General features: G+C 37.7%; 1 protein-coding gene across 1 annotated transcript in view; it reads left to right on the top strand.

Annotated features, from left to right (window-relative positions):
- Positions 1-3,231: 3,231 nt before the first annotated feature.
- PSMA1 (proteasome 20S subunit alpha 1) overlaps positions 3,232-24,250 on the top strand; it is a 21,779-nt gene continuing 760 nt past the window's right edge. Inside the window, exons 1-9 of the mRNA XM_053720620.1 lie at positions 3,232-3,345; positions 6,909-6,953; positions 8,827-8,928; positions 9,907-10,010; positions 10,559-10,647; positions 19,829-19,899; positions 20,083-20,212; positions 20,807-20,886; positions 23,802-23,906. Of these exons, the coding sequence (XP_053576595.1) occupies positions 3,343-3,345; positions 6,909-6,953; positions 8,827-8,928; positions 9,907-10,010; positions 10,559-10,647; positions 19,829-19,899; positions 20,083-20,212; positions 20,807-20,886; positions 23,802-23,906 (729 nt within the window). The 5' untranslated portion in view covers positions 3,232-3,342. The remainder of the gene's footprint in view (positions 3,346-6,908; positions 6,954-8,826; positions 8,929-9,906; positions 10,011-10,558; positions 10,648-19,828; positions 19,900-20,082; positions 20,213-20,806; positions 20,887-23,801; positions 23,907-24,250) is intronic.

Raw genomic sequence — 24,250 nt, 5'->3', positions numbered from 1 at the left:
ATACACTTATACAGGCAGATACACACACACACTACATAGCATACACTTATACATGCAGATACACACACACACTACATAGCATACACTTACACATGAATATACACACACACTACATAGCATACACTTATACAGGCACACACACACACATTACATAGCATACACTTATACATGCAGCATACACTTATACATGCAGATACACAGACACTACATTGTATACTACATAGTATACACTTATACATGCAGACACACACACACTACATAGCATACACTTATACATGCAGATACACATACACACTGCATAGCTTACATTTATACATGCAGACATACACACACTACATAGCATAAACTTATACATACAGATACACACACACAGTTATGGATACAGATAGACACACACTACATCATATATGGGTATCTGTAATTCATTGTATGGGGTCCTGGGGTTGGCAAGCACATTAGCTTGCAGTCTGCGGCTGCCACTGTTCGTTACCCTGGTATTAGCACTGCTCATTGTATAAAACTGAAGGCATGCTAGTATTATCACCAGGAGTTAGATATCATCATTACCAGAGGTAGGTTAGAGAGGTCACCATTACCCGTGGTCAGAGTGTATACAGCCTTCTTACTCCTGCTTAACCCACAGACCATTCCTTTTCCACAGGAAATATAACAGTTATCTAACCCTGTGAGAGCAAAGCCAGCTGCTTCTGAGTATGGGCCCAAAAGAATTTAAAAAAAAAAAAAAAAATTTTTTTTTTTTTTAAAATGCCTGGGGCAAATCGGGACAAATGGCTAGCAACTCGGGACAGAGGGACAGACCCCTAAAATCGGGACTGTCCCGTGAAAATCGGGACAGTTGGGGGGTATGGATTACAGCCAAAATGCTAGCATGAAGTAAAGCAAGATCCAGGCCAAAAATCCTTCCTGTCTGTACTTCCTATTCATACCAATATGATTCCCCTAAAGGTGTATCATTGGTGATGTCACGGGGGGGGGGTTAAATTCTTAGAAAAATAAACCAAGTAGTACTACAAAATTAAAAAAATCCCTATGCTGCTCACTCAGTCTGTATTACTAAATGTAAACTTTGAAGGACACGAACGTTAAGCTAAGAAGGGCTGTATGTAACAAAGTACCAACTATGCTGGAGAGCCACATTCCAGACATTTTGAATAATGTGTCTGGGTTTCAGGTGGGCTGAAACCCAGACACATGATTTGAAACCTGGAGGTGGCAACCCTACTGGGACAGAATGAACAACTGGGTGGGACACTGGGACAACGCCTCCAAACTGGGACAATCCCAGTAAAAGTGGGACTTCTGGTAAATATATATATATATATCATAGTTGCCAACAGTCCCTGATTTCCAGGGACAGTCCCTGGATTTTGTTGTATGTCCCTGGATTTTTTTTGTCCCTGGAAATGTCCCTGAAAATCTCTTTTGCACAACATTTGTTGTTTGTATATATATATATATATATATATATATATATATATATATATATATATATATATAGGCTTACCATAATTTTTAGAGGTGAAACTGGGACCACCTGGTGCGGTGCCAGTGGGGGTGTGGTCAGGAGCCTGGTCAAGGGGGCGTGGCAATTACCGATCCTTTTAAAGTAGTAGCTTTTATGTGTGTAATGTTTTGTGGATACTCTACCCTTCCTCAGTCAAACAAGTGAATCACACAGTTTAAATAGACCATAACACCACCCCCTAGTGAAAAAGGCACCATTACGTTGTCATGGCAAATAGATAATTAATCTAAATCTCAGATTCTAAATAATGCCAAACATCAAGCATAATTATCACTTTCATAATTATCAATTTCACAATTTAGTATCTGCAGTGTAACATGTGTTTTATGTGTCTAATTAAGGAACAGAGCCAAATACTGATAAGGCATAAATACAACATTGAATGAAAGTAAAAAAGAAACACGTAAGTACCTGCTAAAGCTGTTTAAGAGGCTACTCTACACCATAATGCAGGAAGATTATAGCCAAAATGCTATCCTGCATGAAGTAAAGCAAGATCCAGGCCAAAAATCCTGCCTGTCTGTACTTCCTAGTCATACCCATATGATTCCCCTAAAGGTGTATTACCGGCAATGACACCAAGGGTCAGGGGGGGGGGTGTTAAATTCTTAGAAAAATAAACCAAGTAGTACTACAAAATTTAAAAAAAACTATGCTGCTCACTGTATTACTAAATGTAAACTTTGAAGGACATGAACGTTAAGCTAAGCAGGACTGTATGTAACAAAGTACCAGCATCCATCTATGCTGGAGAGTCACAGTCCAGTCATTTTGAATAATGTGTCTGGGTTTCAGGTGGGTTGAAACCCGGACACATGATTTGAAACCTGGAGGTGGCAACCCTACTGGGACAGAATGAACAACTGGGTGGGACACTGGGACATCGCCTCCAAACCGGGACAATCCCAGTAAAAGTGGGACTTCTGGTAAGTATATATATATATATATATATATATATATATATATATATATATATATATATATATATATATATATATATATATATATATATATATATATATATATATATATATACACACACACACACATATATACAGATAGATAGATGATAAATAGATATAGTGTATTATTTAAATATAATTCATTCCTAATGGAATATTGTTATTATTATTGAATGGGTTCACATATTTTTTGTCATTCTAATTTTGATGCTGTGTTGTAAAAATAACCATATGCCCAGAATGTGTTCCAGAGATTGGGTAGGTGTAAGAGCTTGGTGCTTTAATCTGTATAATAAACTATGGATACGTCTAAATTATACTATTACTTTCAAATGGGTGTGTTTTAATTGCAGAACTGAGTGGGCGGAGCAGTTGAACAGTAGGTCGTCAATTCTCCAGTAACCCGCTTGCTTGCTCTGCTGCAAAGTGTCCCTGGAGGTTTTTTTTAAATGTTGGCAACTATGATATATATATATATATATATATATATATATATATATATATATATATATATATATATATATATATATATATATATATATATATATATATATATATATAATTTATATATATATGTTGGCTCATTACCAGTCACACACAAATTCAAATCATAAAATAAAATAATTTATTTTTTTGTTCATGTTTAGTACACGCGCCATCCATATTTGTCCGTTTACCCTAAATTAATAAAGTTTATAGAAAGAAAAAAATAGTCACGTGATATTTAACGCTTCCTCAATCGACAGCTCGGTATAGGGACTGTTTTCCTTCCCAGACGTGACTTGCAGATTGCCCATTGCGCAGCATTATTCAGCAGCGGCGGTTCCGGACATCATGGTAAGGCGGCTACTGTCACTTGGGGATCAGTTTATTCTTCGGCTAATTCGTGGGTTTTTTCGTTCTGTAATATGTCTGGTCGTGATTGGACGCAGTCTGACTGAGGCTTTGTGAAGCTGGGGGAAGAGGCCGCTTGCTGGCCAGACTAGGGCTGCTGGTGACCCGCTTGACAATCAGACTGAGCCCCTCACTAAGCTTCTGTATCATTCACATCTCTCATTTTGCCCGTTGGCTTTTTAATGGTGGCATCTGAAGAGCCAAAACGTATATAATTTGTTTTACTCTGATGCTATCAGTAGTTTATCCAGGACAATAAGCTCCTGTTTATTTCTATGAGTCTACTATATGTATAAGTGTATAGATCTGCCCCCACACAAGTAGCATAAAGCCACTTTAGGAAACAGAAGTACAATTCTAGCTGCTTGACTTGTAGATTCCCTGTGTATAGTGCAGGGGAACTGGCGCTTGGCATTAGAGCCCAATAATTTCATTTCTGCCCTTGGCATTAGTTAGAGCCCAATAATTTCACTTTTGTACTTGGCATTAGAGCCCAATAAACTCTCTTCTGTACTTGTATTAGAGCCCAATAATCTCACTTTGGCACTTGTCATTAGAGCCCAATAAACCACTTCAGCAGTATGTACATGTGCAACACTAGCTGCTAACGTGCGGTTAGAGATAAATCTCTTTGGGGGATTGAGGATTAAAATTTGGAGATATGAAAAGAAATCATGAAAAATCTTTGGGTGCTTTATATTGTGATGTGTCTGCACATCCAGAACTCTGCATAGTGAGATACAATTTGCCTTTTCTACAATTCTTTGAGAAACCTTACAATACTGACAAGACATCATAGATAATCTCCCCAGAGCAGAGAGCTTTAGATCATCAGGTCCTTGGACAGGGCTGCACTACTTGTGAACCATGGTGGCTCAACACAGTATTTTAACTCAGCTTTTGTTACCTCTTAAAGTTCTGCCTGATTCATTAAAAAATAAATCTTAATGGTGGTGTGTATGTCTTATTGTTATGACCGGTCCGCTACCTACATTATGTATAGATATAGATATAGATATATAGATATATAATCTCTTATAAGGTAAATATACACATGTGGACTTTGCTAATAACGGGTTGCATTAAATTATACTGATGTAATGGAACATATACATTGTATGATAAGATAATTGCAACATTAAATAATGTACTGCTATAATCAGTGTGATGCTGATACTGGATTGATCTCTATTCAAAATAATATATTATCCACCTTAATACAGTCAAACAGTTCTGGATAGAGAACTTAGGTTAACACTTTTCTTAAAGTTTTTTTTCTTTTTTTTACAACATATACCCCCTTTCATTAAATATGAAGATGTACACACGTCCAACGCCCTTTTTAACATTGGTGGAGATACATTGATAGACTGCTCATCTTTACTAGAACGGAATTGCTATGTTCATTTTAGTGCATATGTAAACCTAAATGAGAGAAGAGGTAGGGTACATTTGGTCTAAGTAATAAAGTTTTATTATCACTTACAAATTCAAGTATTTATATTAGTTTCTCATTTATATACACTTATCTACATACTTATAATGTGTATATCTGTTATACAGCTTTGCTTCTGCGCTGATCTTTGGCACACTGACTTAACCTAGATTTTGCGGATTAGATAAAAATCAAAATTAAGTTTACTTTATGTGTGTGCGTGTAATAAGTATTAAGGTACATTTTATGTAAGTAGATCAGGTTGAAACTTTTTGACTTTCCATTTGGTATTTTATTGCACACCCAACTCCCAGTAGTTGTATTAAGCTGCTTATGACCAAAAACATAGCACTCTTCCCTTCTTTTCCTTGACTGAGTTTTGGAAAAGCTTCTAAAATTCTGTAAATTGGATTCCTTGTATAGCTGCAACTTTTACTTTCGTTTTCTCAGTGACTCATCGTGTAGTTGAAAGTAAGTAGAGTTTTAGCTTTGTAATCAAGGCCTGAGACTTCGATGCCACGTTTAAAGCTGTTTTTTCCCCGATAGTCTTGCTTTAAATTGTTATTCTATGTATGCTTTTAGAAACAGTACATCTCATTTACACTACAGTAATACTTAATAACTTTTTTTTTTTGCCAGTTGAAAGCTATTGATTTTAATATTGAGTGTGTGTAATTGTCATATTTTTTCTAAGTATATTGAATAAAACATGACAAATCCTGTTAGCTGGGTTACCACAATGCCTAGAATTTAATGTCTAGCTTTATAACCTTTTAGATGATTGTTTATTATACATAAAACAAACAATTTTAAATACAAAAACAAACCAAAAGGATTATTTTCCCATACACGTCATTCTTTCCCAGTGGTATAACAAGTAAATATAAATGCATTAAGAGGAAACAAGCTTTACAGTACACTGTAAACCGCAGCAGCTCAATATAACTCCTGTCATGTTTTCACTATAATGACCCTTTAAGAAATAATTCACATTATAGCTATTTGTGTCTACATTTACTCAGCAGCAAACCTGTTATGTAGTCTTTGCTTCCCATTACTAGCCAGATTGATTGATCTTGTTTCTGAAAGCATAAATTGTTTTGTGCACAAAAATAACAAAAGTGATACAGAATTAACATGTTTAATAGCGAATTAAGGGGGAGCGCTGCAGAATCTGTTTGCACTCTACAAGTAACTGATGATAATAATTATTGTTGTTTGTTAGGACACTGTTTTTTTTTTGTTTTTTTTTAACAAAAATAATTTACTCCTTCATCTAATACCTAGGCTAACACAGTGCCACTTATTTTCTTATGAGATAAAGAGACACGTGACCCAAATTATTTTCTTTCATGATCCAGATAGATCATGCCATTTTAAACAACTTTCCAATTCATTTCTATTATCTAATTTGTTTCATTCTTTTTGTATCCTTTGTTGAAAAGTATGTCTGCTGATTGGAGCCTGCTGATATATGCCAGACTCTTGCTATTGGCTTTTAGCTAGCTCCCAGTAGTGCATTATTGCCCCTTCAACAAAAGATACCAAAAGAAAGTAGCAAATTAGATAACGGACGTAAATTGTTTTCTCTATTTAAATCATCAAAGAAGCATTTTGTGTTTCATGTCCCTTTTTAAAAAGTGATCCAATATTTTATAGGTGTCATTTTTTTATGTCTTAAAGGGTCATGAAAGTCAAAATTTAAAAGTTCACAATTCAGATAGAAGTGAATTAAAAAGTATTTTAGAATATTCCATTATCAAATATTCTTTGTTGAAAAGCATATCTAGGTACATCCACAATCAGCAATGCACTACCGGGCGATAGCTGGTGATTGGTGGCTTCACCCTTATGCTTCTTGCTATTGTTTCACTGGATGTGTTCAGCTAGCTACCAGTAGTGAATTGCTGCTCAGGAGGTGTTTGTTAGGAGACGTTTTTTTGTTTTCCCTTTAAAACTTACATTGGGAGCAATCAAAAGTTTTTCTCTTGTTGTGTAATTTTTTGGGGGTTTGTTTATTGTAATGTTGTTTTTGTTTATTGTGATGCATATTTTTGTTTTTCATTTTTAGTTTCGCAACCAATATGATAATGATGTTACTGTGTGGAGCCCCCAGGTATGAACTTCACTTTGTATCTTTAAAGAGACATGAATATTTTTTTTTATATGCTTTGTATATAACATCAGTTAAGCATAGTACTGTTGTTGACTGTGTGTAAACAAAATATTTGGGGTTTTGCTAATTCAGAGCAGTCTAGAAATACACCCCTTAAAAGCTTTCTTATGTGTGTTTATTTGCATTTTCTTGCTGTGACCTGGCAACATTGCAATATACACAGGTGTATTTCAGTTTTGGATAGAAACATTTTTGCAATATCCATGTATTAGCAAAAATGCATCTAGGAAAAGCTATACCTGTTTCAAGAGTGAACTTTAAGTATGCTCCGTGCACCAGCATTTTATACACCGTACTTGCTCAGAGAGCCTGAGGTGCTTCTACCATCTGGTAATGACTCAGTTTAATTGCTGATATGATACAATCCCCACTGTCTCTCTGAGCAGCTGCAATATTTAAAATGCTGGTGCACTTAGAATATCTAGCTATGCTTCACGTGCATAGAAAAATGCTAACACTAAAACAGTGATAACTTTTACTAGAAGCATTTTAGCCAATACATTTATATTGTAAATATGTTTATATTCAAAGATGTAATTCATCTATGTGCATTTAAATTTTGGCCAGAAAATGTTCCTTTTTAGAAACTCTTGCTCTGATCTAAGTAGTCACCATGTAGCAGGGTCAACATGCGCTCCAGCCTCTATTTGGGGAGTGGATAAAATTACATTTCAGATTTAAATTGCTGTCAGAGCAAATACATTTCATTATTTTATTTTACTGTGCTAAATATTTAAAAAGATTCTATTGTGAATTTAATTGTAATGATTTAAATCTTTCTTTGTTCAAAAAATGATAGAATTAAATAATCCGATTCCTAATAAAAAATTTTGTAGAGCAGCGACTTTCATCTTAATATTCTAGGAACCATTTTTAAATATTAACTCCCTAAGACTGAAACATTATCAGGTATAAATATATTTCCTTCTTTTGATTTGTAATTTACTATGTTTTAAATTAACACTGTTGATGAACTAACAAAGTTATACATAAATAATATTGCTTAGTTTAAAAGGACATTTACCCCCTACCCGTCCGGACTTATTTGTCTACTTCAGAACAAGGTTATATATAATGATTTCCTCTGGTGTAATGACGTTATGTTAAAGGGACACTGAACCAAAAACTGTACAGAAGAAACAAAAGATAGATGGATATGCATAAGAAAAACAATGCATATTTAATATGCCCACAAAAAGGGCTACACGTGGGTATCTAATAAAGTATATAGTCTGTTCTACAAAGTCGTAAGGCTAAACCCTCTTATCAATCAGATGTAGATGGTCCCCACCTTTTAAAGGGACACTGAACTGTTTTCTTTTGTGATTCAGATAGAGCATGCAATTTTCAGCAACTTTCTAATTTACTCCTATTATCAATTTTTCTTTGTTCTCTTGCTATCTTTATTTGAAAAATAAGACATCTAAGCTTTTTTTTTGTTCAGAACTCTGGACAGTTTTTTATTGGTGGTTGAATTTATCCACCAATCGGCAAGGACAACCCAGGTTGTTCACCAAAAATGGGCCGACATCTAAACTAACATTCTTGCATTTCATATAAAGATACCAAGAGAATGAAGAAAACTTGATAATAGGAGTAAATTAGAAAGTTGCTTAAAATTTCATGCTCTATCTGAATCACAAAATAAAAAATTTGGGATCAGTGTCCCTTTAAGTGATTAGAAAGTTGTTCTTAATCAAGTAATTCAATTCATCAGTTATTACAAACACGTTAATCTCATTGTAAAACCAAACAAATACATTTTAATTATTTTATTTGAAGAAAATAAAATGATGATGCTTTGTATTTCTAGGGTCGTATTCATCAAATTGAGTATGCTATGGAGGCTGTGAAGCAAGGCTCTGCGACTGTGGGAATAAAGTCCAAAACCCATGCAGTGCTTGTTGCTTTGAAGGTAAACTGAATGATCTCACAGTCTATTGAAGTACTATTTCACCCATCCTGAACTGCTAAAAAGTGCAAGTGAACAAGAAAGAAATAGGGCTTTTGTGAGTGGACTAGGAAGTTTTTCCCTGACTTGTAAAATATATTTTTTTATTTATTTATTACGAAATACACCATTTACATGCATCGTTCTTAGTGATACTTTATGTAAGCATTACATCAGCAACAGTAATTATTGTCATGCCAGTTTATTTGCAGCATTATTATTGTACCAAAGATAAAGCATTGCAAAGCCTTAAAGGGATATGAAACCCCAAAATGTTCTTTTGTCATTCAGACAGAACATAGTTAATAGAAGTAAATTGGAAACTTTTTTTTTTTTTATCAAATTTGCTTTGTTCCCATGCCCCCTTTCCTCCTGTCCGTGAGTTTGTGTGTATTTTTATCATGTTGGAATAAAGCATCAAGATTTTAACGAATACCCTGGTGTGCTGCCTACCTCTTCATTCTGTGTTGAAGAGATACCTAGGTAGCATCTGAAGCACTATATGGCAGGAAATAGTGCTGTCATCTAATGCTCTTCCAAAACTGCTGCCAGATAGTGCTAAAGACAGGGGCCGGCTCCATAGCTCACTTGCTTACTCTTCAACAAAAGATACCAAGAGAATGAAGAACATGTGATAATAGAAACAAATTAGAAAGTGGTTTACAATTCTATGCTGTATCTGAATCATGAAATAAACTATTTGGGTTTCATATTCCTTTAACAAGTTTATCCAATGATTTTTAAAAATATAACATAAAACTGTATGCGACTAATCATATTGCTCTAGTTAGAACCGCAATGTTGACATTATCGTTGAGCACACGCTAAAGCGTAACCAATGGCACATCTAGTTACCGTAGGGTTGTTTATACTAAGACTATCTGACCTTTTATTGTACTCCTTTGCCATCTAACAAACAAGGCTAATCTTTCTTTTGTACAGAGAGCGCAGTCGGAGCTGGCTGCTCATCAGAAGAAAATTCTGAATGTGGACAACCATATTGGCATCTCTATCGCTGGTCTGACAGCCGATGCCCGGCTGCTATGGTAAGAGCTTGTCGTCTCATAAAAAAAAATAGCTAATGCCTTAAACGTACGTGATGTTCCCAGTCCTGCATGAAACCTTAGGAGCTAGCCATTCCCTGCCTCATAAAATGTGTCTGGCTCTAAAATTTCCTAGATTAGTCTGACAAAAGCTAGGAACTATGGGGCCTATTTAACAACTGGCCGGTGGATATGATTCGCTGTAGCATATGCTGTCATCATTTAGCATTGCACCAGGATTTCTAGTGAAATGCTTGTGCAATGCCGCCCCTGGGGTGTCAATCATCCTGATCGGGATGAATGCTGTCCGCTACCTCAGAGGTGACAGATGAGTCAAGGAGCAGCGGTCTTTCGACCAGTGCTTCTTAACTTAAGTTCCTGGCGAGCCGGCAACTTTGTGGGTAGACTGCAGCATCCCCTGCTTTAATAAATCTACCATCTCTGGAAGACCGTCACCGAGCTTTTATGAGCTGTAAATAAATGAACGTTATATATGTTAAAAAAATCCCAATTGTAAATAATCAGAATGGTCATGTTTTTGTTTTATACAGTAACTTCATGCGCCAGGAATGTCTGGATTCCCGGTTTGTGTTTGACCGACCGTTGCCAGTGTCCCGACTTGTGTCCCTTATTGGAAGCAGTATCCTTCTTCATACGATTGACATCAAAAGCTATTTATCACACTAAAACCTAAGGCAGATTGTCCTTAAACAGATAAACTATCATCAAATAATGGTTTTGTTATTTTCTCTGTTATCCTGAAAATCTCTATTACTCGTATTAATGTATGTTGATGGATTAACTAGCACACACACGACTTCAGCTACTCATGATACCTGCTTACTAGAGAGCAGAAAGGCAGATCTGAGAAAATATACAGCAAGTTGGTTTATAGTAAGTGAAAATGGAAAGGAAAACACTATGGGGCTGATTTACTATGCCCCAAATGGGGCCAACTCGCCCCTTTTCTTTTTTAAGACACGATGAGTCCACGGATCATCTTAATTACTAATGGGATATTCACCTCCTGGTCAGCAGGAGGTGGCAAAGAGCACCACAGCAAAGGTGTTAAATAGCTCCTCCCTTCCCTCCCACTCCAGTCATTCTCTTTGCCTATGTTAGTGATAGGATGTGGTAAAGTGAGGTGTTAGAAAAGATTCTTCAATCAAGAATTTATTATTTTTAAAGTAGTGCAAGATTGTGCTGCTTTGACCTAGGGTGTAGCCCTAGTCCATATCAGTCTCTTCAGTAGAGCTTTGGTGGCTTTAAAGCAATGGGAACTTGTGGGACATAATTCTCTCTGCGCCTCCCATATTATTGCTGCCCTATCCCTGAAAACCTGAGGGATTTTTACTCAGGACTTTTGTTTATTCCCAGGTCCATGGGAGGGAGGGGACCTCTTAAAGGGACACTCAAGTCAAAATTAAACTTCATGATTCAGATACAGCATGCAATTTTAAACAACTAAACCAATTTACTTCCATTAACAAAATGTGCACAGTCTTTTTTTATATTTACACTTTTTGAGTCACCAACTCCTACTGAGCATGTGCAAGAATTCACAGCATATACGTATATGCATTTGTGATTGGCTGATGGCTATCACATAATACAGGAGGAGTGGAATAGACATAACTTTTGCAATTTATTTAACAAAAATCTACTACTCATTTGAAGTTCAGACTAAGTGCTATTGCCTTGTCTTCTTATCATGCATTTGTTGATTATGCAAATGTACAGCGTTGACTGGTCCTTTAAACCTGGAACTACCTTGCTGTCAGGCAGAAGATGAGGTAAGTGCTGACTTTATTTCTGGGAGTAGGAAGGAACTCAGAAAAAGTCTGGGCACTTTATTATTTTTAATTCAGATTTCATGGAACTTTGGGCTCTTGTTTAAGGGTTTATCAGTTTTCTCCTTATGTTTTAGGGGACTCTATAAGGCAGTTAGGACGCAGGCACTGGGATTGAATACATGTCTCCTCTCCCGGCAGTTGCATATCTAATAATTGCCGACCGGGAGATTACATACTGACAGAGCGATGTGAGGTTTCTCTGTTATGTGCAACAATAGGTCTGGCAGCTGGTTAAACTGCAGCTGTTTAGGAGATCACATTTTAAACTCTGATGAGCCGTTAATAGCAGCTCAGTGTGAGGGAGTTTTTCTGCTTAGCTGTAGTGGAATGAGCAGCTTTTATACCCAAGTTGTTCAGTCCATTCGTTGCTCCCGGTGGCTGTACTTAAATGGCGACCGGGAGATGGTTGTGAAAATGCCCACGAAGGGCAGAGCTTGTAAATGGCTCCAATGTAGTTGTACATATTGTTTTCCCAGCACTTCCGGTTATCGGAAAGAGCGGACTCAGAGGAACTTAACACTTAGAAGTTGCGCTGTACAGACAGCACCTCCTTCCTCACACATCCGGTTACGGAAGGAATGGAGGAATTATGTCCAGGTAATTGTGCTTAAGGACAGCACTACAGTTGATTCAAGATTAAGTAGAGAGACTGTCTGTCTGTCTGACTCCTCAGCTGGGTCAAGCTGAGAGGTAGGAGTTTTTACAGTTACTAATGTTCCTCCTGTATATACTCACTCTCTTCTTTCATCAATAAAATAAAGATGGTTGCACTTTAAACATTTAAAGAGAAAACATAATGTTTCATTTTAATATTTAAAGAGACAGTAATGGTTCTCATCTGTTAATTTTTATTGCAAATTCACTCTTTTCTGACACGACTCCTACCAAGACTTTGCTGTTTAGGAGTTTGACAGGGGACAAACTATGCACAATTTCTCCTATAGTGTACCAAAAATGTATGACCCACATGCAGTGACCTACACTTCCTTTCTCATTTCACCTCAAGTTTTTCCTGCATTATCTGTTTTTTTTTTTTTCCCATAAGGTAGAAAATAGTACTAAGGGACATATTTTCAAACATTTAGGATGATTGATTTAGTAGTTGTTATTTTGAATGTTTCTTCCCTGTAACTGTAAGAGGAAGATACTTCGATAGTATCTGAGGGGGAATTCTCAGTCTAAGATGGAGTAATGTCTTTCTCTGATCCTGAGGTTGTTCGGGTTCAGTTTTTTAGCTTAAATACCTCAATTTGTTAATTGAGGAGGTTTTGGGTACCTCGGATGACTCGGACACTAGAGCTACTATACCCTTAGAGGATAGTTGTGTTCTCTAAGATCCTATGGACAAGAAATTAGAGGATCTATATTTAAAAAAAAAAAAAAAAAAAATGTACACCAGGGCCTTTAATGGCAGCCAACTGTGTACATTGCTACCATCACTAGTGCGCATATAGGTTCGATGCATTGTTCTCAGGATGGTAACTTCTATGGATGAAATCCAGGATAGGATAAAGGCTCTCAATAGAGCTAATTCCTTCTTTTTTACAGATGTTACCCTGCAACTTGTCATCTGGGAAAAAATATTTTGTGCACTTTATGGGCCAATGGCCACTCCTCCCTGTATGTGCCCGATCTCGTCTGATCTCGGAAGCTAAGCAGGGTTGGGCCTGGTTGTACTTGGATTAAAACCTTGTCCTCTAGGTTTACGCTGTTAGCAATTCCTTACAAGGGAAACACCTTGTTTTGGACCTGGCTTGACGGAAATGATCTCTGATATCACGGAAGGTAAAGGCAATCTTCTCCCTCAGGATAAGAGAAATAAACAGAAAGGACGACGGGAAACCATCCAAGAAAGTAATTTCGTTCCTTTCGTAACTTCGAGGTAAATTCTTCCTTTTACACCTCCAAGCAGGAACACTCTAAACCTTCATGGAGACCCAACCAGTCTTGGATCAAGGGTAAACAATCCAAGAAGCCTGCTATTGAATCCAAATCGGCATGAAGGGCATGCCCCCGATCCGGGACCAGATCTGGTAGGGGGCAGACTTTCCTTCTTAGTTCAGGCTTGGTTTGGAGACGTTCAGGATCCCTGGGCAATAGAAATAGTATAATTAAAAAACGGAAAAAAAAGCGGAGCACAGGAAAGCACTAATAAGCATTTATTAATTTAGCAGCAGGTAAAAAAAACATAAAATTATACTTGCGTATAACGCGTTTCGGCCTAAGCCGTCATCAGATACCTGAGTATTAACTCATACTTTAGCCTTTTTATAGGCACCTGTTTGTACTGATTGGAAACGTCTGTCGGTCATTGGTAAAAAAACACACATAGACCCTTTCACTCCCTTATTGATGAATTGCCCTTATACCTTCCTTAATGCATTACAATATATGAATAAAAAATGAACTCAAATGCTTTTAACAATATTATTTCTTATGAATTCAACGTTTTATACCTTCAGAAATTCTTTTACCTTAATATATCAAAACATATTATATATATATACGCGATTGCATTTGTTTACACTTCTCCAATGTTAGACATCTAAGTGTACATTCTTGTCTAAAAATAGCAAAATACCCATGCACAAAATTGTATACTATATAATATAAAATAAATATCTCGAATATATTGAAAATACATTATAATATGAAATTCAAATATGTTAAAAGGTTTATAAAGATACCCTACCGGGATTCATTGAGTATCTAAAACCTCATATATTATTGTTATCGGTTGCAAAAAACTAAGATGTCATGTTTGTTAATTGTCTGAAGTTTTAGGGTTAAAGGGGAGGGATATTGGAATTAAGATCATTAACAAAAAAGCTATTTCCACACATTAATTATATCTGCCTCTGTGTTAAATCCTTGGGGCAATGTAGTATTCAGCACAAAAATCCAAAAGCCTTCTCTTCTGGACAGAAGTCTGTCAAGATTTCCACCCCTCTCAGTAGTCCTAACCTTATCTATGATCAGCTATTTGAATGTTTTGACAAGGCCGCCATGTTTCTCTATAAATAAATAAATGTTCTGCAAGGGCAGAGCAGGGAATTGATGATGAAATATCATTCAAATGCTCCCTAATTCTTACTCTTGCGTCCCTGGTGGTTATGCCTACATATTGCATGTTGCTTTCAATACATTGAACCAAATAGACCACATATTTGGTCCTACAGTTGGTATAACTTGTCACATCATAAACTTTTTGTGTTACACATGACTGAAATTGCTTGACTACCCATGCATGGCCACATGCCTTATATGTGTGATTTCCATTTGTAGTGGCCTATGCTGGTGAGCCAATGGCTTCTGCCTGTGTCTTTCTCTTTAACCATACTTGGCGAAAGATAATTTCCCAAATTGCGGTTTCGTTTAAGGACAAAGCAACAACCCTGTTTTACCACATCATGTAGGTCTTCATCTCCCCTCAAGATTGGTAAAAGTTTCTTTACAATATTTTTAATTTATTCATATTGGCTACTGTAGGTGGTAATAAAAATAAGTTTATCTCTGTTGCGTTTTCTTTTGTTTTTTGCTACCTCTAACAACAGGTCCTTTCTGTCTATTTCCAGAACTTGAGTGAAAGCATTGTTTGTTTGCTGAGTGTAACCTCTCTGAATAAATCTCTCTCTCAAACCCTGACTCTCTTTCAAAAAGGTGTCATGTTCTGAACAATTACGTTTGAGTCTTATAAATTAACCCTTGATAATCCCAAAGCGTGTATGCTTTGGATGTGCACTTTTGGCATGTAAGATTGTGTTTGATTGTAGCGGTTTACGGTTCAGGGATCCAAATTGGAGTTCAAAAGTTTTCCTTCCAGAGCAGGTTTCTTCTTTCAAGATTATCTGCAGACCAGACAAAAGGAGAGGCGTTCTTACATTGTGTAGGAGACCTCTCTGTCCTGGGAGTGATTGTTCCAGTCCCAGTATAGGGTCAGGGTTTCTATTCCAATCTGTTCGTGGTTCCCAAAAAGGAGGGAAACTTCAGACCAGTTTTAGATCTAAAAAGTCTAAACAAGTTTCTCAGGTTTCCGTCCTTAAAGATGGAAACTATTCGTTCCATTCTTCAATTATTCCAGGAGGGTCCATTAACATGACAACAGTGGTTTTAAAGGACGCGTACCTACATGTCCCCATTCACAGGGATCATCACAAGTTCCTAAGGTTTGCCTTCCAGGACAAACACTTCCAGTTTGTGGCTCTTCCTTTCGGCTTGGCCACTGCTCCCAGAATTTTCACAAGGGTTCTGGGGTCTCTGTTGGCGGTACTTCGGTCACAGGGCATTGGGGTGGTGCCTTACCTGGACGACATTCTAGTCCAGGCACCATCTTTTCAACAAGCGAGATCCCACACTGACATAGTGTTATCTTTTTTGAGAACTCACGGGTGGAAGGTAAGATTGGGAAAGAGTTCCTTAGTTCCGGACACAAGAGTCACTTTCTTGGGAAGCATAATAGGCACTCTGTCTATGAAGATTTTTCTGACAGAAGTCAGGAAATCAAAGATTTTCGATACTTGTCTAGTCCTTCAGTTCTCTCCTCGGTCGTCAGTGGCTCAGTGCATGGAGTTAATCGGGCTGATGGTGGCGGCAATGGACATCATACCCGTTTGCTCGTTTCCATCTTAGGCCTTTACAGTTAAACATGTTCAGGCAATGGAACGCAGATTATGCAGACTTGTCTCCTCGAATGACTCTGGAGCAGGAGACAAGGGACTCTCTTCAGTGGTGGTTGTCTCTGGATCATCTCTCCCAGGGAACCTGCTTTCGCAGACCATCTTAGGTGGTTGTGATAACAAACGCCAGCCTTCTGGGGTGGGGAGCAGTCTAGGGCTCTCTCTAGGTGCAGGGAGTTTGGACTCAGTCGGAGTCTGTTCTTCCTATAAACATTCTGGATCTGAGGGCAATCTTCAATGCCCTTCTCACCCGGCCCCAGCTAACCTCACTCCGGTTTATCAGGTTCCATTCAGATAACATAACTTCAGTGGCTTACATCACTCATCAAGGGGGAACGAGGAGTTCCTTAGCGATGACAGAGGTAACCAAAATGATTCAGTGGGCAGAAGCCCACTCTTATTGCCTATCAGCGATCCAGATCCCAGCGGTGGACAATTGGGAGCGGATTCCTGAGCAGGCAGACTTTTCATCCAGAACTCCATCCGGAAGTATTTTCAATCCTAATTCTCAAGTGGGGTCAACCAGGAATTAGATCTCATGGCATCCTGACAAAATGCCAAGCTGCTGAGATACGGATCGAGGTCCAGGGACCCCCAGGCAGAACTGATAGATGCTCTGGCGGTCCCTTGGACCTTCGGTCTAGCTTACCTATTTACTCTGTTTACTCTTTTTCCTCAGGTATTTGCTCGAATCAAACAGGAGAGAGCTTCGGTGATCCTCATAGCTCCGGCTTGGCCTTGCAGGATTTGGTATGCGGATCTGGGAAGGCATCCCTGCCACCTTGGAGACTTCCATTGAGGAAGGACCTTCTGATTCAGGGGCCCTTCCTTCACCCAAATCAAGTTTGTCTGAAGCTGACTGCTTGGAGATTGTATGCTTAATTTTATCCAAGCGGGGATTTTCTGATTCGGTCATAGAGACCATGATTCAGGCTCAGTGAATGGAGCATATGCCTAGAAGGATTTACCATAAAATTTGGCGTATATAGCTTTGTTGGTGTGAATCCATGGTCTACTCATGGAGTAGGGTTAGGATTCCTAGAATTTTTGTCTTTTCTCCAAGGGGGTTTGGAGAAGGGATTATCGACGAGTTTCTTAAAGGATTAGATCTCGGCTTTATCTGTTTTGTTACAAAAACGTCTGGCTCATGTCCCAGATGTACAATCATTTTGTCAGGCCTTGGTCAGGATTAGGCCTGTCTTCAAACCTGTTACTACTCCTCCTTGGAGTCTTAATTTGGTTTCAAAGTTCTTCATGGGGCTCTGTTTGAACCTATGCATTCCTTAGATATTAGTTTTCTTGGAAAGTTTTATTTCTTGTTGCTATTTCTTCTGCTCGGAGAGTGTCAGAGCTCTCGGCATTACAGTATGAGTCTCATCTTATTTTTTCTTTCAGATAAGGTAGTTTTACGTACAAAATTAGGATTTCTTCCTAAGGTTGTTTCTGATTGGAGCATTAATCAGGAGATTGATGTTCCTTCGTTGTTTTTAACCCTTCTTTTCAGAAGGAAGGACTTCTGCACAATTCGGATGTGGTCCGTGCTTTGAAGTTTTACTTACAGGCGACTAAGGACTTTCTTCAGTCTTCTTCTTGGTTTGTGGTTTTCTCAGGAAAACGTAAGGGAAAGTAAGCTACGGCTACTTCTCTTTCTTTTTGGCTGAAGAGTATTTTACGTTTCACATATGAGACTTCTGAGAGAGTTAAAAAATGAGGCTTCTGTGGAACAGATTTGCAAGGCTGCAATTTGGTCTACTCTTCATACTTTTTCAAAGTTTTACAAATTTGACACTTTTGCTTCGGCTGAGGCCGCTTTTGGGAGAAAGGTTCTTCAAGCAGTGGTGCCTGTCTTGTCCCTCCCGTATCATCTGTGTCCTCTAGCTTGGGTATTGAATCCCATTAGTAATTAAGATGATCCGTGCCTTAAAAAAGAAAAGAAAATTTATGCTTGCCTGATAAATTTATTTCTTTTTTGACACGATGAGTCCACGGACCGTCCTGTGTTTTTAGACATGTGGTGGGTTATGTATACTTCAGACACCTCTGCACCTTGACTTTTCCTTTTTCTTCCTAACTTCGGTCAAATGACTGGAGTGGGAGGGAAGGGAGGAGCTATTTAACAGCTTTGCTGTGGTGCTCTTTGCCGCCTCCTGCTGACCAGGAGGTGAATATCCCATTAGTAATTAAGATGATCCGTGGACTCATTGTGTCAAAAAAGAAATACATTTATCAGGTAAGCATACATTTTCTTTTTCCGTGCAAGCATTCAGGCTTGCCAGAAACGGGAGTTAAGAAGTAGCGGTCTTAAGGCCGCTGCACCTTAACTGGAACCGCCGCCTCTGGGCGGCGTACAGCAATCAACCCAATCTCATACGATCGGGTTGATTGACACCCCCTGCTAGCAGCCGATTGACCACGAATCTGCAGGGGGCGACATTGCACAAGCAGTTCACTGCTGTCCACATTCAGCAATGTCTACATCGTATCATTTCCGCCAGACTTTGATAATTCGGCCCCTTTGTCTTGTGATGTATATTTACTAAGAACCTCTCCTAGTTTTCTTTTTTCTCCATTTCCTATTTTATTCTAAAGAGCCCAATCACAAAATGACAGGTAGGTGGGTGAGCTTTAGTTAGACTTTAATGATATAATTATGTACCCACTATTGATTGTATATATCAATGAGTAACAAGTTAATTCAGAATATGCCTCCTATTGTGTGTGATAAGGGGGAGGGTTATCCATAGTTTAACAGTCACTCATTATTCATTATATGATTGGATACTCTGATTATGATTTAAATAACTCCCATCCTAAAACAACACTTATTGAGGGGTCTCTGCCATGTTTGATGAATGTAACTTTAACAATTGTACAAAAATATTTAACTCTAATAATCTTATAAACCAGCAACAGCGGACCTAAGCGTGTGGGGTTTAACTGAGATCAGCAGCCTAAAGAAATTATGTAAAGTTTCTTTGCTGTAAACGTAATATAATATGGTTGTTTAGCTGTCTGTAAATTATAACAAGGTACCAATTGCAATTACAAAGTATATTTTTCAAAATAAAGAGCTCTTTAATTATACATTGGATAAAAGGCTCTAAATTCATTGACCTTTGTCGTACTAAAATAAGGTACAAACCTTCGTAATCAATGTATTTTTTTGATGTGCGTTTACCTAAGATTTGTTATGCAGTTGAAGGAAAGGACACTTCTTAAAGATGTTTGGAATATTTTAACAATGATTTAGATGAGGGATAATGTTTTGTGTGTGTTTTCCTTAATCTTCAAGAAACCCAAATACCAACACAGCGATATGGGCGCAGACCATATGGCGTGGGACTTCTTATCGCCGGTTTTGATGTAAGTGGTATTTAAAATTGGAATATTAGTACCCAATTGTAAGATGCTAATTAATATCCAGTATCACTCATTAACTTCTAGCAGATTTTTAGAGGTTTAATAGAGGGAAAACATTATTTTGTAAATCCAATTATACGTTTACAAGATTATGTTTTCACTTTAATTTATTATTTGTTTGCACAGGAAATGGGGCCTCACATTTTCCAGACTTGCCCTTCCGCAAACTACTTTGACTGTAAAGCGATGTCCATTGGCGCAAGATCCCAGTCTGCTCGCACTTACCTAGAGAGACGCATGTCAGAGTTTTCTAATTGTAAGTTCACTTAGTTGCTTTTGCTCAAAGCTTTGTACGTTTATACAGTGGGTTCGTTTCTGGCTTTCTATTGCTTTCTGTTTTGTGACATTTACTGATCCGTTAGAACATGACATTGTTGCAAGAAAGAGCCCAGATAATTACACAGCGTAAAGTCCCTACCCTTGTGTCTGAGATTGGATGGGACGTGTGACTGCTGCTCTTAAGTGAATCACCAACTGTATCCTTTTCCCGGAGCAGCAAGACTTGCAGCCGCGGAGTAGTTCATTACATGTGTGTTTATCCCATTTGTGAGGTTTAACACACTTTTAGGGTCAGTAATCTTAATATGTCATGTTCTTAACAAATCAGAGCATGCCATTTTTGTATTAGAATATTTCTTTAAACGCATTGATGATGATGATAATTTTGTTAAATTCTTCTTGTTATCCAAATACTGTTTGTCACCATTTTAAGTGGCAGAGTTTAATTGTTAAAGGGACAAGTCAGATAATATTTTAAGTAGATCATTAATAATGAAACTGAAACGCTTCATGTGCAAAATAAATATTTATAAACGGTTTATGACAACGTTTCTACTGTCCTCATAAATAGGTAATCTGAATGAGCTGGTTAAACACGGTTTACGTGCACTAAGAGAGACACTTCCTGCGGAACAGGATCTTACTACAAAGGTAATGTCAGTATTTTGTTTGTTTGGCTGCATTAGGTTTGCTAGAGCTGAGTGGTTTTGCTCAAATTAATGTGTGTATATATAAAGCAAACCACAAGGAGTATGAAGGCAGAATACTAATTAATTTAGTATTTTATTTTTATTTTATGCTTGGCCGTCTTTTTTATATATATATATATATATATATATATATATATATATATATATATATATATATATATATATATATATATATATATATATATATATATATATATATATATTTTTTTTAAGCCTTTTCAGGGTATGGCGAGTATATTGTGTTACTATGTATATAATTTGTGTGTTGGTTTATATCAAAGATAGAATCTCTTAAGTGTGGTAAAAAAAATAAAGACCAAATACGGAAGTGCAGCTCATTCAGAACTGTAAAATACGGAACACGCTTTTACTATGGACTTTGGTTTTATGGTTTAGTTACCAATGTGAACGTAATCTCAATTAGAGGAATAAAACATGAAAACATTAACCCTTTCATGACCGGATTAAAATGTCTACATCGGAACAGCGTTCCAATGTAGACAAATTGAAATCACACGATCGTGCAAAAGATTGAGAGATTTCCATTATGGGATCAGGTCTGGGGGGCGTCCCTAAGACGCTAGGAACGCCCTCCAGACCGCGATCAAATCCTGCAAGCCTAGTAGGCTTCAGGACAGCCGTTTGCGATGACGTTGTATTCCGTCATAACGGCTTTAAAGCCCAGTGCTGTTGTGACGGAATATAACGGCATTAAAAGGTTAAAGGGACAAGAAACCCATATTTTATTCTTTCAGCTAGAGCATACAATTTTTACACAACTTTCCTATTTGCTTCACATTTGGTAAAGTCTCTTGGTATCCTTTTGTTGAAAAAAAAAACACACTACTGGGAGCTAGCTGAATACATCTGGTGAACTAGTGACAAGAGGCATATATGTGCAGCCACCAATCAGCAGCTAGCTCCTAGTAGTTTATGGATGGTCTTGAGCCTACCTAGATATGCTTTTTCAACAAAGGATATGAAGAAAACAAAGCATATTAGCTGTTTGAATTTGGATGATCTATCTGAATCAGAGTTGACTGTCCCTTTTTAAAGGGACTAAGTGCTTGTACAGCTTTCTATCCCTATCACAAGTGAGTCTGAATCTGCAATTTAATTAGCACTAGATTCTTTTTGCCACGTTCGAGGAAGCAGATTAAAATCACCCAAACTGATCAGATAATGATGTTTGGAAACACCTGCTCTCACGCAGCCGTATATTTTGCCAGAAGATGCTGCATCGCTGGCAGCAATTGCAGAGGAACAGTTTCCCTGTCGGGAAATATATCTTCCTATGCATTCATAAATAAACCTCAAAGTATTTTTCTTTCTTTCAAGCCTATAAATTAGATATTTTAAAGTGTATTACATTTTTGTGTCAAATTTGATGTTCCTAAGCTGAAACAATACATTTTTATTTATACTTGTAGGGTGTGCCAGTGTCCTTTATTCACTATGAACAATCTGAGTTTAGTGTCCCTTTAATTTAAATGTCAATTTAACAACCAGTGCCATACCCTGGGCTTCTCTCTGCCTCAATCTCGCTAAAAGTAGCGAGATTGCGCTATTTCTGCATGCTCCACGAGTGGGGCACTGCAGAAATAGAGTTGCAGAGTTACCGATGCAGAGAGGACCAGTCTGTGACCCTCTCTGCATCGGACAGCGGTGGTGCCGATCATTGGTGGGTGGGAGGGTGGCGGGTGGGCTGCCCATCGCTTGGGGGGGGGGGGGGCGGGACCGCAACACAACCTAAAAAAAAAGTGTACAGCAGTGTTCAGCAGCAGTGAAGGGGAAGCAGGGAGAGCGGGTTCCTATAGTGGAAAGTGGGGTAGAGGGTGGGAATGTGATCTGGGAGCGGCTATGGTAATGAGGGGGGCAGCTACACTACAGGAAAAAAAGTTTTTTTGGTCTAATAAATAAAAACTATAGCAAACTGGGTACAGACAGCTGCCAGTACCTAAGATGGTGGCTAATAAGTAGAGGGGGGGGGGTTTAGAGAGCTGTTTGGGGTGGATCGGGGAGGTTGGGGGTTAGGGGGAGATACTACACTGCAGAAAATATATTTAAAAAAAAAAGTCTTATATTTTCATACTGCCAGTACTTTAAGATAGGGGTGACAATTTGGGGGTGGGGAAGGGAAGAGAGCTGTTTGAGAGGGGTCTGGTAGGGATCAGGTGGTGGGAAGTATCGGGTGGGAGGGTAATCTCTAAACTAAAGCTAAAATTAAACTTACAAACTACCTGATTAACTCATTCACTGTTGGGAATAATAAGTGTGGAGCACAGCTGCAATTAGCGGCCTTCTAATTACCAAAAAGCAATGGCAAAGCCATATATGTCTGCTATTTCTGAACAAAGGGGATCCCAGATAAGCTTTTACAACCACTTGTGCCATGATTGCACAAGCTGTTTGTAAATAATTTCAGTGAGAAACTTAAAGTTTGAGAAAAGATAACTTTTTTTTTTTATTTGATTGCATTTGGCGGTGAAATGGTGGCATCAAATATACCAAAATGGGGCCTAGATCAATACTTGTCTACTAAAATAAATTATATATAGTTTTGATAGGTAAATATAAAAAAAAGGCTTTATTTCTGTTCAAATGTAGTGATGGCAAAAATGCTAAAAATGCTCTGGTCTTTTGGGGAAGTTTTAGTCTGAAATGCCTGGTCCTTAAGGGGTTAAAGGGATATTAAACACTGCGTACATTGTCTCACATTTATATAATGGAGCATCCATATGCTTAGACATAGAATTCCTCTACTTTACAATAATGTGAGTATAATCGGTATTATGTACCATTTAGGTTCAGATATTTATAGAAAATTAATTGTGTTTTTATTTCTTTGTTCCATAGAACGTTTCCATAGGCATTGTTGGAAAGGACCTGGAATTCACAATCTATGATGATGACGAGGTTTCTCCATTTCTGGAAGGCTTAGAAGAGAGACCACAGAGAAAGGTATGAACTGACTTAACTAACATACATGTAATTATAAGACAACAGCCTATAGTAAAAACCATAATATTAATGTTGTAATGTGATTGTTTTATGTTTAAATAGATGACACTACAAATAATAAAGTGCAGGTGTTAAACACATTTTCTATTCTACAAATAAAAAGGTAGCATTTAATGCTGTACAATATTTTTGGCGCAGAAAAAAACCTGATACTCGAGTATCCATATCGTAGCAACTAATAAGGAAATCTGCATTGGTAATAGTGGATGAGGAATAAATTGCCACAAATCTGAAAGTAGTTTTGTTTGTATATGTTCAGTTGTTTTTGAAAAAAAGGAAATATA

The sequence above is a fragment of the Bombina bombina genome, chromosome 7, assembly GCF_027579735.1.
Source record: "Bombina bombina isolate aBomBom1 chromosome 7, aBomBom1.pri, whole genome shotgun sequence".
Lineage (NCBI taxonomy): Eukaryota > Metazoa > Chordata > Amphibia > Anura > Bombinatoridae > Bombina > Bombina bombina.
Note: the sequence above shows the minus strand (reverse complement) of the source record. Positions and strands in the feature narration are given on the sequence as shown.